General features: G+C 37.8%; 1 protein-coding gene across 5 annotated transcripts in view; it reads left to right on the top strand.

Annotated features, from left to right (window-relative positions):
• Positions 1-18,085, top strand: part of HAT3.1 (Homeodomain-like protein with RING/FYVE/PHD-type zinc finger domain-containing protein) — a 36,477-nt gene that overhangs the window by 4,364 nt on the left and 14,028 nt on the right. Inside the window, exons 2-8 of one of the 5 annotated variants that reach the window (XM_017841289.4) lie at positions 1,941-2,066; positions 8,449-9,144; positions 11,923-12,088; positions 12,199-12,322; positions 12,418-12,530; positions 12,670-13,266; positions 14,581-14,967. In XM_017841289.4, the coding sequence (XP_017696778.3) occupies positions 8,690-9,144; positions 11,923-12,088; positions 12,199-12,322; positions 12,418-12,530; positions 12,670-13,266; positions 14,581-14,967 (1,842 nt within the window). In that variant the 5' untranslated portion in view covers positions 1,941-2,066; positions 8,449-8,689. Of the gene's footprint in view, positions 1-1,940; positions 2,067-8,448; positions 9,145-11,922; positions 12,117-12,198; positions 12,323-12,417; positions 12,531-12,669; positions 13,267-14,580; positions 14,968-18,085 lie in introns of all 5 variants that reach the window. The other 4 variants (XM_008782701.4, XM_088718749.1, XM_088718759.1 and 1 more) reach the window with 4 other exon arrangements.

Raw genomic sequence — 18,085 nt, 5'->3', positions numbered from 1 at the left:
GTGATGGACCCGGTGAGGTTGGGGAGGAGTGGGTGGATGGAGGGGTTGGTGATGAGGGAACAATTGGAATGGACAGCAAGGCTGTGGTTGGGGGAAGGGAGGGATGAAGGCCACTATAAGATGTGTCAAATATAGGGGTGGGTTGGAAGTGTTCCACAAGGAGAGCTGGAGGTTCTCCAACAGGGCGGGTTGTTGGAGTGTCAGCCAAATCTTCTCCAATAGGAGGATGTGTTGACTCCAAGGACAAGGTCAAGAGGGAGGAGAAGAGAGAGCAAGTAGAGAAGAGAAGCCATTAGAGAGAGAGTAGTGAGGAGAAGAGAAGAGTATGGAATGAAAAGGTGGGAAAAGGAAGGAGATGGGCCTTTTTTATGCAAGATGGATGGTGGACATGGATGTTAGGGTTTCTTTTACTTTTTAGTTCATTTGGCTGTAGGGGCTGCCCATGAGATTTTTTGCTCCATTTATCATGAACACTGATTTCAAAGCACCTTGGACCCATTTGAAGGTTGATGCTGCATTGTACCATCAAATGGTCTAATAAGCAGCCGACCTATCTCAAGTCCTTTTGTCCAATGCAATGTTGGGAGAACTTGATGTGAATATTGATGTGACATTGTTATGATCATGAGAAGCTTAAGAAAAGCCAGAGCATCTCTATTTTGATCCCCGAGGGGGGGGGGGGGGTTGGTGAGAACCCCTATTGATTTCTTAGCTTCAACTTTCTTTTTCATCCATTTACTTCATTTAACTCGGGATGTTCATGCCATTTGGGATAAGCAAGGCCTTTCTGGTCCCACTGCTTCATTTTCCACTTTTAGTTTAATTTGAGCAACTGTTCCACTTGCTATGATCTGGTAATCCCACATTGGCTTGGTTGCATGTTAGGATGTCATGCAGCAGTTTATCAAAGATTTACTAGCATAGTTGTCAACTACCTTTGGCTACACTAGTTAGTGGATCGTGGACCTAGACTATTGTTGCTACCCTAGTTGGTGGCCCGTGGACCTAGACTATTGTTGAGATATCCTTCTAGGCCCTTTGGTGATTGCCGAAGCAATTGGCTTCATATAAAATCACAACCATATTTTTCAATATTCAGCTATTTAATTTTGTGTTCTTGGTTTTTGTTTTCTTTGGTCAAATAACATTATAACATGCTGTAAGCATTTGCATGGACATAAACAATTTAAAACACTTTCATGATATATCATAATTTGTGAAATTTCTACCAAACTCAGAAGTAAGGAATGCGGAACTGTTCGGAACCGCCCGGTTTGGGGCATATTGAGCTGTGCCGATGGCGAACCGGGACAGTTTTGGCATTCAAAACTGTAAACTAGAAGGTGGGAGGAGAGGGAGAAGGAAGGGAGAGGAAGAGAGAGAAAGAGGAGGAGGAAGGGAGAGGGAGGGTTGCCGGAGGGGTCCCAAAGGTCCAGGGGTTTCACCTTCCGGATCCCTATTTCATTAGTCGTGGCCCTTTTTTTATTTTAAAAATTTTAAGTGAAAACACAACCAAAATACTTATTACTAGTAAGAACGATAGATAAAAGTGAAAACAACACCACCTACAACAAAATATAGCATCATTAATTTGTAGTTCATATATATATATATATTACTTTAACCTCTGATCATTCATGAACAAATTTAAAAATCCATGAATAAGCCTAGAATAATGAAGGAGTTCTTGTACAATTTGTTTTACTTGAGTAATTTTAAAAGTCTTTCGGTTGGGGAAAAAGACGAATAATCGAAGAGATTTTCTGTGATCCAAAGAATACTGTTACTATGTGGGTTAGTGGAAGCTGTGAATTGGTTGTTATAAAAGTATCCCTCTCTGCCCCCCTCACCTCTCTGTTTGATGTCAACAACCTTTTTCTCTTTGTTCATTGTACAAGGGCAATAGTCTAATGAAGTAATTTTATATTTGGAGGGAATAGGTTCTTTTCTCGCTCTTGTCCATAAAATGCACATGCAACAATCTACATCAGCTCATCTGCACCATTTTTACACCTAGGTGCTTGGAATCGAGAATATATTTGTGCTTTTGCACAGAAAATTTGCAGGTCAATATGTTTGCTGTCCTATATTTTTCTTTTCAGCACCTATCTTTTTCTTTTTTTGAGAAATTGTATCATCTTATGCCTGTGCATTTAATTGTTTTCTTATTCGCATTTAATGGTTCACAAGCAAAAATACTTTTACTGGAAACATGTAAGTACTCTTTTACTCCTATGACTTGTTTTTCTTGAATCTTCAGCCGTAGTTAAAGGAGAATATAACTTGTATTATTTCCTGCATGGGTTTAATTCATGTTGGTCTATGCCATACAGTATATATTATGCTCATAAGATACGGGCAGGACATGGGGCACGTTGCTTTGTAATGCATGTATTCTTGTTCTGTATGGTGTTGATTGGCACATGATCATGTTACAATACAACATGATGTTATACTGTGCTGATCTGCGATTGGCACAAGCGTAGTGCCTTCTTACATGACAATTCGTTTCCTTGTTTTTTTATGTTGAACATCTTAATGCATAGCAGCCTTAGGGAACAATCTATTGAACAGTCTTTGAGGGTAGCATCTGGTTGCAAAATAAACATTCAGGGGGTAAGGGAAAGTTATCCGGGTACTATAGAAGGGATTGACTTATTCCACGGGATAAGGTTTGTCGGCATTTGATTGGAGGAATAAGTGCAGGGAATAAGGGGCATTTAATGTGCATTGGATTTCATGATTATTCAGATTTTATCACAAGGACAATATTGCTCTCACCTTTTCTTGTATTTAGAGAGTGGATAGGGGCAACAGAGCAAATTGAGGTATAATATGGTAATCGGGCGAAATAGGTTTCCGTCCAATTTCGTGGAATAAGCCTTTCCAAGCCCAAGGCTGGAATTGGCTTATGACATAAGTGGAGGGATAACCCCTGGGATGTCATAAGTGGGAATAAGCCTCTTGTGCCAGCACCAAATCATGGCATAATAAACTGCATTACCTATACGCTTGTCTCCAACACCTAGAATTTGTGTCAGATATGTATCCGAGTCGGATATATATCAAACACTTGGGTCAAGGTTTGTTGTACCGGTTGTTATCTGTGCATACAAACTGTATCATACTGTATTGGTACCGAACCGATATGCAGTATGGGGGGCGTCCTAACACTCGGTACATTGAACCGGCCATACCAACATTATAATAGGATAGTGTTGGTATGAAGTCCGGTACTGAGATGGCGAACATTTCTTGGATAGTTATCAAGATTTATTAATTGCAGTTTTTAGAAGTTTGTAGAGAGTTGACTGCTCTATCAATGAGTTGACCCACCATAATAATTTTTAAAATGAGGTTTTGTTCTTTCAGAGATTGGTTAACAATGTACGTATTAAAATGACTGGGCAAATTGTCATTTTCCTAAAAGTGTTTAAAAGACCGTAACAAATAATATCTTTTATTATCTTTTACATGGCACCAATTATAGTTTAGTCATGATTGATTTTTTTTTCTATGCATCCCTGTATCTCCTTTTTCTCCTCTTACTGAATCAGACACTTGGACACATGTCCAAATCCAATTCTTGTGTTTATGTCCATGCAACACTAAGAATAAGTGGGGAAGTGGAGGATTCCCCCACTTATGAAACTTGAATCTTAATAGCAACACTAAGAATAAGTGGGGAAGTGGAGGGATTCCCCCACTTATGAAACTTGAATCTTAATAGGTTGTTTAATTTAAACCTAATTATGATTCAGATATGTAGAAAATATATGAAATCTGAATGCAACATACATAAAATCAAGACTTAAAGTGCCAGCCATGCTGGTTTGTGCCTCTTGGAGGCATATCATGTTAAGTTTGGACCTGCATGTGACATGATTGCATGCCAATACACTTCAAGCACTTGCATGACATATCATGTAACATGCCATTGCTAATCCTACACAGCATGACACAGCATTGTTAATAGTGCCAGGTTGGCATGGCATTTATCATACCAATATTTGATCGCCATCGCTCACATGTGTCACTTAGAACCTTGTAAGAAACCAAGTATGAAACAATGTTTGAAATACCAAGTTGTCCGGGGCGAGTTGCTCAATATTTGCCATACCGAGGCCTCCTTGATATAAGCTCGAGCGATTTTGGGGTGGATCAAGGTCAATTTGCCTTGAAGCAACCTTCGTTTGCTCTCAAATTGAGTATACAATTACTACTGAGAAATGAGAGGAAGAGGGGACAAGTTGCTATAGGGATTTTGATCTTGAATTGAACCATCCTTTAGCTATCTAGCTAGGTAATTTCCTTTCCTATGCCTTTTCAAACTTCATCAATAATCTAACTAATTCATGACTACTTAGTGAAATTAAAGGGGAACTCCATGAAATTGAGATTAAACCTTTTTTGATCATTGTATTCATGTAGTAAATCATGAATCTAATACCAGAGTTAACAATTTTTGGCAATTTGGGTTGATCCCCAAAATTCTATGCCAAAAATTTGTGTACATTCAAAAATAATCTGAGCAATTGGTTTTTGTTCACTTTGATTTTCTGATAAGTTGTCAAGAAGGGGCCCCACTATGATTTTGCTAGGTTATTTTTGTGGCTAGATTTTTTTATTAAAAAAAAATTCTTGAAAATTTTTTAGAATGAATTTTTCAACTTCTGGAAAAAGGTAGTGTGGTTGCATCAGTGATATACTCAAGCTACCAAAATTTGATCCAAAATCGGTGCGATATGGATATGCCAGAGTTCTACCTAAACCGGGACTGGAAATTATTATGAAGTTCAAATCAATCTGGCGAAAACACTTGTTTGAGTTGGCATTTTTATATATAATGTGCACATGGGACCAATTCACAGAAGCCCTTAACAAAAAATAATGTCTTTGGAATTATTTTGATTTTTTTTAAAATTATTTCTTTTATCAAATACTTATAATAATATTTTAGATTTTTAGTATATTGAAAGTTTAGCTATGCTGTTAGATAACTAAACACTATTTTCTATGATAGGTGTTGCATTTTTTGTTTTTTTATTAACTAAAGTGTTGTTAGATCACCAAGAAAAGAGAGGATAGATTGATTTACTGAATGAAATAAGCTGAATGCTCAAAGGAAGGGCATGCAGCAAACTTGCACTTTACGTCATGCTATAAAATTTTTGGAAAATAAAAATCGATAAAATCTATGGTTAAGTAAGCTAGTGCCTTGTTCATGATCCTTGATGATAGTGGTGATTGTTTGCTTGATTTTGGGTTGCAGATGTTACTATCATTAGCTGATATTATATATACATTCTTTCTTTGTTTACTTGCATTTCAATTGATAATTAATGGATAATTCCAAAAGAAAGAAGAATGAAAAACAGTATGAAAGAGAAGACGAAAGAAAGTAGACTGATCTTAGACTGGTTTGCATAATTAACCTCGTGAGCTTTCAGAACCTATTTCACACCTACATGCATGTTAAAGAAGAGAGAAACATCTTATTGTGTTTCCTGAAAGCATATGCAAATATTAGAAAATACAGGGGAACAAGTCCAACATATTGATGCATGGTTGCTTCTTCTGCAAGTTAGCCCCTTTTTGAAAACAATCCCCTTCTATTTTTTTTGGCTAATTAAACTCCAGACCTCTGATTAATTACAAAATGTTTCAAACTGGAAGGTACTAAGCAAAGAATTCCTTGAAGAAAAAGCTGAAATAAGTGAAGACCAGAACTTGACCTCAGGTCCTCCACATCAAAGCATGTGGTCATCAAGATCTATGCAAGATTTCTATTGTTGATGTACTACTTCAAGTGCAAACTTTGACCCCATCATGATTTCCATCAAACTTGGTGTAGCTCAGGACTGAACTGGAGTTCACTTAGAAGTGGAAATTTTGGGCTTTTGTTTCATCGAAAGTGCAGGCAAAAATTCTAACCCGGTTTCTAAATCTCTCCACTTTGTGAAAATTAAGAGTGAGGTTTTAAGCAGGCTGTACCTATTTCCAGCCATTTTGATATGGTCAACCTTATCCAACTTCACCCATCTTGGTCGGACTCGACCTCATTGGTGCTATAGCTGATTCTACCTGATCCAATCAGACTGTAGCTGACACAACTGGACAAAAATTAACCAATTAGTTCCAAGCAGATCAAACTGAACCCAGTCTTGTTAGCATTCCGATTTGTGTTGTAACCTGAGGAGGAAAAAATAAAGAACCCTAATTTGCTGGAGCTGTACTTCTAATGACTTTGACTGAAACAAACAAGATCAATGGAACCGAAGGCTTGCAAAATGGCTATTTGTCAAACTATAGCTTTGCTGCTTCCTGTTCTGAAGAAATCTCTCTCTCTCTCTCTCTCTCTCTCACAACTGTAACACTAAAGCAGCATTCAGTTATTAATACTTAATGTGGAATAAATTCTGATCTGAAGACCAGTAGCAATGTTGGAATGCCAAAATACTTATGAATACTATTCTCAAAATTCCCAGCTAAATGGAATTATAAGGTGAGCATCTTATGGCCTTGTAACTACTTTATTTTTCTTCTTCATACTTAACTATTTATTATTTTCGTAGATGTTATTGAATTAGCAGTGAATCTGCCTAGTGCTTATCGTTAAATAGATCTCACTTTATGTGTTTGTAGGTTCATACTTCAAATTTGCCTTGGAATGCAACTTGTATCTTCTGAAATTAAGTTGGAAAAGTTTCACCTTTTGACATTAGGGATCACTTTGTCGTTTACTTGCTGTCTTCTAAGTCAATTTCCCTGCCAACATGAAGCCTTCTCTAAGCCAACATGATATATATCAAGGTTTACGAGTTAGTACTGGTGCGTATCGACCATACCATGTGGTATCGATACTAAATCGGTATGCGGTACAGAGGGCATACTGATACTCGGTACGCCGAACCAGCCTCTGTATTGGGCATATCGACAATGTAATAGGATGGTAGCAATACGGGGTTCTGTACTGAGACAATGAACTTTGGATATAGTTATAGGCAATTAAAAAAAATTCCATAGTTGGCTTCGATCCCATAACCTCAGACCAATTAAAATTTTATGCAATAGATTCCTTGGATATAGTACAAGCAGCTAATAAATGACAATATTGTCAACTTTAGGTCTTTATCAGTAAGTTTTTATTTTAAACCTGTGGCCTGTATTAATTTGAGTTGCACTTAATTGCTTTCTATATTTTGGTTGAGGTAATTAAAAAGTAATCCAAAGGACTTCCTAATATTAGCTTGAGTAAAAACAAAAAGCTGAACGTGAAGCAATTTTAATATAGATACAAGATACATATTCCCACTTCCTGTAATATGCTATTTGGATTTGTCTTCATGACTTCAAAGCAATTAAAGTATATTCTGCACAGTATGTTAGATATATTACTAACGATTTTAAGAATGCTGACATCATACTTTGAAGTCCTTATCAGATGTGCCTGCAGTCTATATTAATATCACAATCATCTTATAACTTTAAATACTTTGTGGAAAGCATTTGGAAAAAAAAAAGATTGTTTTTATTCGTCTTGTACATAAAACATATCGTCATCTAAGACCATATGTTCAAACTTCAAACTAGATGTAGTTTGTCACCAAATTTTTAAATCTAATTTCTACCTCACATTGGTAGAGAAAAGCAGTTATTATTTGTACAAGTTGGCTACTCATTATTGTTAAGAAGATCTTATTTTGATTATTGGCATAAAACTTGCTTATTGATTGAATTGGGTGTAACGTTATAGATATTAGGCATCATAAAATGAACCAAATTGAATAGTTAAACATGTTACATTTGCATACACATGCCTTGCAGGTGCCACTCATTTAATGTATAGAAATCCACAAATGTGAATACATCTACCTTCAGACCAAACAAGAAAACAAGAAGAACGAAGATGCTTAACATGCAACAGATTTCTTTAAACAAAAAGTTCCAGAAAGAAATTATTTGATTTCAACAAAATATAATTCTCCATGAATGAAAATGTACAGATTTACAAGACAACTACTTATTAAAATCTTTGAAGGGCTTTCACCAATAAAGGAAAAGTTAAGCATGAATCTTGCAAGGGGCGGGAAATCTAAATTGCTAACCTTCTCTCCCTATACAAAATGAGAATCATCTAGAGAAAAACAGGTGCATTGCTCTCTTTCACTCTAATGCCCTAGAGCCCCCAGAGATCCTAGTACTTACTTTAGTAGACAATGTCTAGTAAAAAGAAATCAAAATATCTTTTCCAAGATACTCATACAAACAAGAAGTCCTTGAGAGTACCCTTACAGGTCCATACTGCAATAAAGAGAATGGCTTGATAAAGAACAACCACGGGAAAACAAGCAATGAACTAACATGTGAAGTACTATCTGCTGTGCATATTAGTCTTTATTGCTAATTAGCTTATTAAGTTTTGTATTTTGTCTGACAACCTTGCAGGTGACATCATATTGTGTAATGATGGAATAAGTCTTGCTGTTATGTTGTGGGCCTTACTGGTGACATCATGTTTGACAGCAACACATCCTGATTTTTTTCGTGAATAAAACTACATTCCGAATTTTCTGCGTGGATCATATGGATATTGCTTCTCCTGTCGGGGACAGTGACCATAACATTTAATGATTTATGCCCTGAACAAAACTCTAGGCATCAGGAGCAAGGGCTTAAATCTGATGGTATGGAAAATGATTCTGCAGAAGTTGGGTGTGCAGACTGTGATCATGTTGATTCTGAAAAATTGACTACCCTAGCAGAGCATGACAAAAGCATCAAATCAAAATCTGAAAAAGCAGATATGAAGCATGGTGTGAAAAAGAACTTGAAAAAATCGTTACAGAAGGGAAAGAAGGCTTCTAAAAGTTTGAGAGGCAAAAAATATTTCTTAAGATCTTCACTGGATGGTGTCAGAGTTCTACGATCAATGTCAAAGGGGAAAAGCAAGACTGCTGCTGAGTCTGCAACTCCCCCTATAAATCCAACAACAAAAATAAGAAAAAAGAGGAGAAAAGTGAAGGGAGCTTCAAATGATGAATTTTCAGGAACTAGGAAACGTGTAAGGTACCTGTTGACACGAATAAACTACGAGCAAAGTTTGATTGATGCATATTCTAGTGAAGGATGGAAAGGTCAAAGGTTTGTTCTTCGTAATATCCTATTTTGAATGGTTAATTTTCTACCTTTTTTGCATTGTTTTTTTGCTATTATACCTCGGACTAATATATGTGAAGCTTTTTGCTGAATATACATTTAATCCTTGATCCTTGTTTTGGCTGTATAAAATAACGCTTTTGAGAAGTTATATATTTCATCCATCTTGTCGTGAAACTAAAATACTTGTTTCAAGCAAGGTTTGCCGGATCGGTACTAGGGCTCGTATCGGCTGGTGACTGGTGCGGTACGGTACGTGTCCTTACTGCCCCGTGCCGGGGCATACCGAAATAGGGGAGGAGAGGGAGCAAGGGAGGGGGAGAAGGAGAGGAGGAGATTGGCAGTGGAACCTCTGTCGAGAGAGATGTAGAGAGTAGTGGAACCGGTCGGCGTCGGATCCCTTTTGGGAGAGATAGAGAGACGACTTACTTGACGACATCAAAGAGGGGAGAGAGGCATGGACGACATCGAAGAGGGGAGAGAGACATTGGTAGATGAAGAGGGGGGAGAGCACGAGCGAGAGAGTCGAACTTTTGAACCCTTGGTGGAAGGGGGTGGGGAGGGTTTTGTAAAGGAACCGATCCGAATGGTTGAACTGTCCTGGGTTGGCGTTGGTTTGATTTAGTATGGGCAGAACCACCTAGTTTTGATCGGTTCAGCATTTCATGGTGGTTTCAAGAAGAAATGCTCAAGAAACATCAACATAATGTGTTGGTAAATTTAGAGAGACAAGTACTACCAAAATTGTTGATACAAGGAGGCGGAGACATGTAGGTAACATTTGCAGAGTTGAAGTCTCTAATGGGCTGTTTGGTTGCTAGCGAGTTTGACTAAAAGAAATGTCCATAAAACATGATTCTTCGTAATAAAGATTATACAGAAGTATGGGGAGACCTGTTTTTTTCATAAAGCTCAATTTTAAGGCTTTAAATCTTGTCAATTTTTGCAAAACATGTTTTGTGGAAACCAACCAAACAATTGTTTTGGTGAAACTCATTCATTTGGAGTGTTTATATAGCCATTTTAACAAAACTTATCAGCCAAATAGCCTAATGTGTTTGTATGCCTGTAATTGGGTGTAAGTGGACCACAACTGCAACAGATGGCTCTTTTATAGTGTTTGGATTGCTATAACTAGACTAATATCCTATAAGTGAAACTGTATTTGGCGACCCTTTTACAGTATTATGTTTTATGGCCAAATTGGCCATAAGACAAGCTGTTGCATTTGGAAAAAGCTTTACAGACATCTTTATGATAGGTCTAAGTCCAATATGGACAGTAGTTAGTGGGGTCATAATTAATACTACTTTAATCAAGGTTTGCCGTACTGCACCGTACCGGATGTGCCGTACCGTACTGGGTGTACCGTACCGATGTCAAATTTGTACGCAGTCTCGTACATACCAACACTCGGTATGCCTCGCTGTCTCGTACCATACTACATACCGGTACTATAATAGGATGATATCGGTACAAAATTCGATATCGAGACTTTAATAGTATGATTAAATACAATTGTAGTTCTTATTTACAGGTAAATAAACATGAGATTTTGTTTTATTCTAACTACAAAACTATTGAAATAAATATTGGCAATGTAGTTGCAAATGCAACAACTACAACCTCATGCGATCCCAACTACATGCATGTCAAGTTGCAGATGTCTAAGTTCTACTTTATTGGAGACCTTGGTTCAAGCCCTACCTAAACCAATAAAAGAATGTGGAATTATAACTTTTAACAATTTTTATTGTTTTGGTAGTATTAGTTGATGTTACTTGGAGTACCATTATCTTGACATGTTTTATTTTTAATTTTGGGGCTATTTGGAGTCCTGTAAGTGGAGCCGCATGCACAACAAGTTGCAAATGCGGGCCAACTTGCTTGTTTGGATGCACGTGACTCGAATTATACAGTAAATTGAGTCGCTAATTGGGCCGCAAGTCAAGATTATCTTATGGTAGGGCTACTTGCGGTCAAAATGGCTGCAGGACGAGTTATCAACCTCTTAAGTAGGTATCTTAACTACAAAACACTCTCCTCTTCCTTCTTCCCTTCCCCTCTCCTCCCCCTCTCAAGTCCCTCCTCACCACTGCTCGTGATGTTGTCACTGGCCTTTATCACCTCTGGGAGGCCCACGGTAGCCTCCTCTGCCTTGGGCTTCATTGCGGCACCCTTCTCCACTGTAGCTCACCTTCCTCTTCCTCCACCGCCCACCTCCTCCGTCCCTCTCCTTCACCTTGTCCACCCTCATCAAGGCCTCTACTGGCAACTGTTTCCATCCCATGGGTGCCTAGGTCCATGTCCAAGCCCTCACCACTGGTACCTTCAACGCCGATCTCTTCTTGAAAAACACCTTATCTCCATGTATGTCGAGTTCTCCGACTTGCCATCCACTTGCAAAGTATTTGATGGAATGTCTGTCCGAGATGTCCTCCTTTTTCCCAAACTCTCCTCTGAACACAAAAAAGTGAGCTTCCTTGTAAAGTCAACTGCTGCAATTTGAGTTGCAATGCGACCTGGATTGCACTGCAACTTCAACGACAAGTTTCCAAACAGCTCCTTTGCTTGTCTTTTTCTTTTCTGAATTTAAATATTACTAATGGAGAACAAATTTTGATTTACATTCAGAGCCCTTTCGGGCATCTTTTAGTCATGTTTCATGATTACGTACATTACTTCCTATGCGTCTGTTATGATGCTATTAAATAATTGTTCATTTTTTTTAAAAAAATGTATAAGTTCTGTGCAAATTTGCAGCTTGGAAAAGATCAGGCCTGAGAAGGAACTTGAACGAGCCAAGTCTGAAATTTTACGCTGCAAATTGAAAATCCGTGACTTATTTCGGTGTCTAGACTCCTTGCTTTCTGAGGGCAGGCTTCTGAAATCTTTATTTGATTCTGATGGACAAATTTGCAGTGAGGATGTATGTGAACTCATTTGACCTAATCAAAGTATACGCTCTTTCATAATGCCCTGTCTTCCTCTATGGTGTTTGTGTCTACTTTTGATAAACATTTGTCCATCGTATTGCAGATATTTTGTGCCAAATGTGGTTCGAAAGACGTATCAGTTGATAATGATATCATACTTTGTGATGGCACTTGTGACAGAGGGTTTCACCAGAAGTGTTTGAATCCCCCACTTCTGAGTGAAAACAGTAATATCTGAAACCTATATTTCTGTTGGTTTAACATTTTGAAATGATGATGATAGTTCTAATTTCTTGAATCGTGCTTAATTGCTCTCTCTCAGTTCCTCCTGGAGATGAAGGATGGTTGTGTCCTGCATGTGATTGCAAGGTAGATTGCATTGACTTGCTTAATGAATTTCAGGGAAGTGTTCTTTCAATCGGGGACTCATGGGAGGTAAGCATTAATGTGCAAATCATCAGTCATTTTCTTTGTATGGATGGCTTTTATATAGCTATACTGCATTATATTGACAGTTCATTCTGTGAGAGCTGTTGAGCGTATTCTGAATCAGGATTTCTTATTTTTTTTGCAGAAAGTTTTTCCCGAAGCTGCAAATAGTGACAGGCTATATGATTTATCCAATCTCCCATCAGATGATTCGGAGGATGACAACTATGATCCTGATGTCCCTCAAGTTGATACAGAAGATCATATGGAAGAATCTAGTTCTGAAGAGGTTCATGAAGAACAATCAAGTTCTGAAGAATCATATTTTACCTACTCATCTGAATATTCAGGGCCTTCAAAGAAGAACAAGCATAATGATGATATTGGATTATCCTCTGATGATTCAGAAGATGATGATTATGACCCTGAGGGTCCAGATCCTGATAAGGAAATCCAGAAGGAAGGTTCAAGTTCGGATGAATCAGACTTCACATCTGATTCCGATGACTTCTGTGCTGAGCTTAACAAGATTGGAGGTACTGATGAAGTTTCAGCATATTCATCACCAAATCTCAGGCCACTAGATCCTTCTGGTGAAGGAGAATGTGTGAGTGATAGAAACAAAAATGCCACAAATTCTGAGCTACCTTCCATGTTGGAGCGAGATGTAAGCCAAAAGAATGCCTTACCTATGTCAGGAAAAAGGCAACGTGAGCGTTTAGATTACAAGAAGCTATATGATGTAAGTTTCCCTTCCCTCAGGTACAGACGCATATGCATGTTTATAAATGTATATGTAATTATATAGATGTGTCTCCATGCATGTATTCGTTTGTGCATCTATCTATGTAAAATATATATATATGAGGTTTTGGTTCAAGTGAATAACACCATACATATTGTGCATATCATGTGCGGGAGTTTTAGGGATATTACTATTCTGGTCTTTTTATATCATACATTTTAATAATTACAAAGATATGCACAATGACAAATTTATGAGATGAGGTTGTTGTCAATAATTTATATTCATAATGTATAGAATTCTCCTAATTTTGGTTAATAGTGGGTGTTCTTCTTCCAGATTATTCCTCCTTTGGTTTGCGTCTGTCAACCGAATTAAATCCTTCCTCTCAAATTTGACCGAGTAGGTTTGTTCATACAAAGCAAAAATAGCCAAAGTTGATCTCGAAGTTGCTATATAGAAGAGAATCTCCTTTCTGCCAGATCAACGCAACATAGCTTTAAAGGCCGAGACATGAAGCCACCGTCAGTTGTAATTTTCAAGGCTATATGCCATATCACATTTGTTATGTTACAAGATAAATGCTATATTGGTGTATGATGATAGAAGATATAGAAAAAGCATCCTATGATGTTTATAACCGTTTTTGAAAATTGATTAGTTATGGTGATAATAAACTGTATATAAGAGACATAGTGAACTGAGGTTCTATTACATCTCTTGAGGAGTACAATGTTTCTCAAAGTCCGACTTTTAGTGTATCATCTAGCGTTGGACTACATAGGCTTTTCTGCATTCAATTAGCTAAGCATATCTAACTTCTTTCTTGACTTTTTTCTGGACTTATCCTAGTTGATGCTTATTCAAATTTTGTCGTTCAATGATTCTACCTGTCTGCTTTCTGAGAATGGGGCCTGAAGTTGGTTGGAATTTAGTCCCTCTTTTATATATTTATCCAAATGTATGCATTTATGTTATATTTTTTAGCATGATATCTCTTGAAAAGAACTTTTTAGTGGACAGCTATAAATTGAGGCGAACTATGCAAAGACATATTTATATTTATTCTGTTTTTCTTCTTTTTAGATATTCATTTCCCACCTAGCTCTTGGATGTGACTTAATATTTGGTTCTTTATTCACTCTGCTTCTATATAATTCCGCACATATTTCTATAATAATGGGTTTTATGTTATCCTGTTGTTACACTTTCTAGATGGCTGACTCAACTTTAATTTTATTATGGATATTGTCTAGCATGTCTAGTACTTCACTCTCTTTACTTGTGTATGTCTTATCTTGAATTTTATAGGAGACTTATGGTGAGGCATCTTCTGATTCAAGTGATGATGAAGACTGGTCTGATGAGAGTGCACTGAAAAAGGGAAAGAAAAATGACTATGTAGAAGAGACTGATGTATTGCCAAAGGCAATATCTCAATCTATCGAGAATTACAGAAGCTCTGGGAGGGCCAAGAGAAAGACTACAGTAGAACACATGGTAACAAAGTCAGATTTAGTTCAAAAGCAAGTTTTACTGGCAGTGAATGAAGATACTCCCAAAAAAGCACATCAACAAAGGCTGCAATCTACTTCTCTGCATCACACACAAAAGCATGATGACCCTCGGGAGCCGGATTCTAAGGGAAACGAGGCAACTACTTCTGTTCAAAGACGTTTTGGTCCAGTAGTCACTCAGGTATTGGAATTTTAATTTTTATGTTTATTTTGATGAATCCTTTTATTATATGATAGATGGGTAGGGGATAGGCTGGCTTTTCTGTTCTTTGTAGCTTTTCCTTGGATAGCTCATGTTCTGCGGATTTCTTTTGTCTGTTACAGTATCTAAGCATACCAAGCTGTTGCAAGTTGCGTGTTCTAGAAGCTTGATTGTTTACTCTTCCTTTCATCTGCAACCTAATCTATGATGAAGTTACTAGTCAAATTTCTGCTTTTGGAATTCTGCAGCTGTCTATATGTACATATATATTGGTAAACATCTTGAATATCTGTAAGTTTACAAGGTTGTCAGACCTTTTTGTTCTGGTGCCGGTAGAATCCATGCAATGACTATATGATTATTCCTAGCAGAACAATGTATATTTTACCATCCGTGCAGAGAAATGCTTTAATTGAGAATGCTGTGGAAGTACCATCCTATAGTGAATAGCTGCTTGGTAGGAGCTTGCTGCCATTCCATGCTTTGTGGAATTCTACTGCTGCTTCTTGAATACAATAGGTTTGCAAGGCTGTCCTATGAGTTCCAATGCCAATAGAATCCTCTAATACCTTTTTAGATTATTGGTAGCAGAACGATGCACTTTTTATCTTCTTTCAGGGAAATGCTTTAGTTGATAATGCTGTTGAAGGACCATCCTCTAGTGAATGACTGTTTGGTAAGAGTTCAAACTACATTCCATGATAAGTCTCACAATGGGGGATTTGTTGAATTAATAAATTGTATAGTTAGTATGCCAACATTTGTCTGATTGAAAGGGTCTGTAGTCAATGTGCTACACAACAGGGGGTAGCCCTTCCCCAGATACCCCAAACCCTAGTAAGCCGAGATTCGATACTAGGTCTTTTGATACAACTACCAAAGACTTTACCAGCTTGCTAAGCCTTTACCTTCATAGTATACTAACATTGTTTGATCACATCATATTAATATTTTGTGAGTTTTATTTATGAAACACATTTATGGATATATGCTTGTCTGTACTTGACCATTTTAACAGCATAACTGACTGGAGGTCGATGATTTTCGATACTAGATTACTTGTACTCTGTAGCAAAGTTAACCTTTCACGTTACTATGAACCTAAAATTTGCCGAGTGATTTCAATGTTTGAAATTTCTTTCTCAAATGAGTACACGAGGCATCTCTGCCTCAAATAGTTCAAACCCTACACGTATGGAATTTGGGATGCTAGAATGCCTCCTGTGGTTTGTACATATCCAGAGTTTGTTTCAGTTGTAAATGTGGGGCTTGCATTTGATTGAAATGCAGGATTTGTGTTCTATTATTGACTTGTTATGTTATCCCAGTGGGGTCTTTTTGGAAGTCTAATCCTGCTAATTATGCAGTCATCAAAGGGGGTTTTGGTACTTGGGGGGAGATCAATGTTCCACTTTCCTTTCTCAGATTACAAGGGAATGGGTCATGCAATTATGTCGCAGCTGCAGGAATGGTCCGTCTCTCAAGAGACTTGGGTAGTAGAGTACTCTTTGGGCTGCACATGCCTTATAGGACAGTTTGTACAGCAGTTCTTGAAGGAAAATAATACTTGTTCTGCTGTTCTCTTGTGTTGGTTATGACTTGAATTCTTTTGTATTCTTTCTTGGATTTTCTTTTGGAGTATCAGCATCGAGGAAGATGCTTGCTGTTAAAGGTTGCTAAAATCATGATAATATGCAATTGAATGTGAATGTAAAGATCTCAAAAAGAGGTTTTAGGAGGTAGGTTGTAGGAAAGTGCATCAAGTGGTTGTCATGTCATGGGTTGATTTTGTTGCTTTGCCAACGGTGCTTTGTGTAGCCTGGTGATAGAAGTAATTAAATTTCTCCCCTCTGGTGAGGAAATGACAACAGGTAATATAGGGCCTGGTCGTGATAGGAGGACAACTAAGGCAGAACAACCAATTTGGATTCTTTAATCAATATTGAATGGACAACTAAAGGAGGGATTTTGATGGTAACTAATTTAGCTTTCTTCATTTTAATGTTTGGCGGGTAGATGACTATTCCTTAGTGGACATTTGCTATAGCACAGGATTTGCTAATTAAGTAGAAAAATTATTATTCTTTGTATGAAGGGTGCTATGCATAATTTAAATGTTCCATGAGGTTGATGATAATTGAATGATGCAGGACTTGAGTGTGCAGGCCGTATGAGATTTGGGCTGGCAAGTGGAAGTGATACATAAAGGTGTAGCGTAAGCAACAGGAGAAGTGAAAGCAAATGAAGTGTATAGGGAAGGGAGAAAGGTGAAGGAAGAAGGATAGGCTTTGTTAACCTGTGAAATCAGCACTATGGCTCATAGAGGGCTGCTCATCGGTCATCTGGGTGTTGGTGCAGACTTCCATCTTACAATGTTGCATTGAAGGAACAAACTATAGTTTTTGCATGCATAAGTGGATATGAGGATTTCATTTATAGGCTTAGGTGGCTCCCTCCAGGACCTAAGTAAGACTCATGCTAGGGGTAATATGCCAGCTGCAACTCCACCAACATCAAAAAGGAAAGCAAAATCACTAGGCTAAAATGGATAGCAGACCAAACTCTTTCACATGACATATTATATGTAATCATGTCATGTAGATTGGACACCTAGTCATATAGTGTTAGTTCCTAAAACTACATCAGCTCTACTAAGTTATATCAAGGTTGAATCAAAGACTGATGCATTGCTTTGGAACTGAACCAGTCTAGGTTAAACTTGAACTTGAATCCATAACCACATCCATTGATCTCAGGTTAACGCAAGTATTCAATGTAGTCCTTGTTTGGGTTGAATGTATGTGATGCTGCCATTTTTTGGCATTGGATTTTTTTTCAACCTGGCTTAAAGTTGAAGTCACCAATCTGACTTGATTGATTTTTGGCTGGCATCTGTCTAATGCCATATCACTTGGTGTCTGCTAGCTTCGTATGCTGGTCCCTTCTTTGTTGGGTCTTAGGCCTCTTTGGTCATGCTTTTCCATGTACCCGGCCAGTTGGACAGCCTTCCGGAGAGAATGGTGGCAATCTGGAGCAGAGCACAGATTCTACCTTCTCCCATGGGACTTTCATTTTCTGAACAAGTTGGGAATTTCTT

This window comes from Phoenix dactylifera, chromosome 1, assembly GCF_051530095.1.
Source record: "Phoenix dactylifera cultivar Ajwa chromosome 1, Ajwa_hap1_PhDact_Kaust_v1.1, whole genome shotgun sequence".
Lineage (NCBI taxonomy): Eukaryota > Viridiplantae > Streptophyta > Magnoliopsida > Arecales > Arecaceae > Phoenix > Phoenix dactylifera.
Note: the sequence above shows the minus strand (reverse complement) of the source record. Positions and strands in the feature narration are given on the sequence as shown.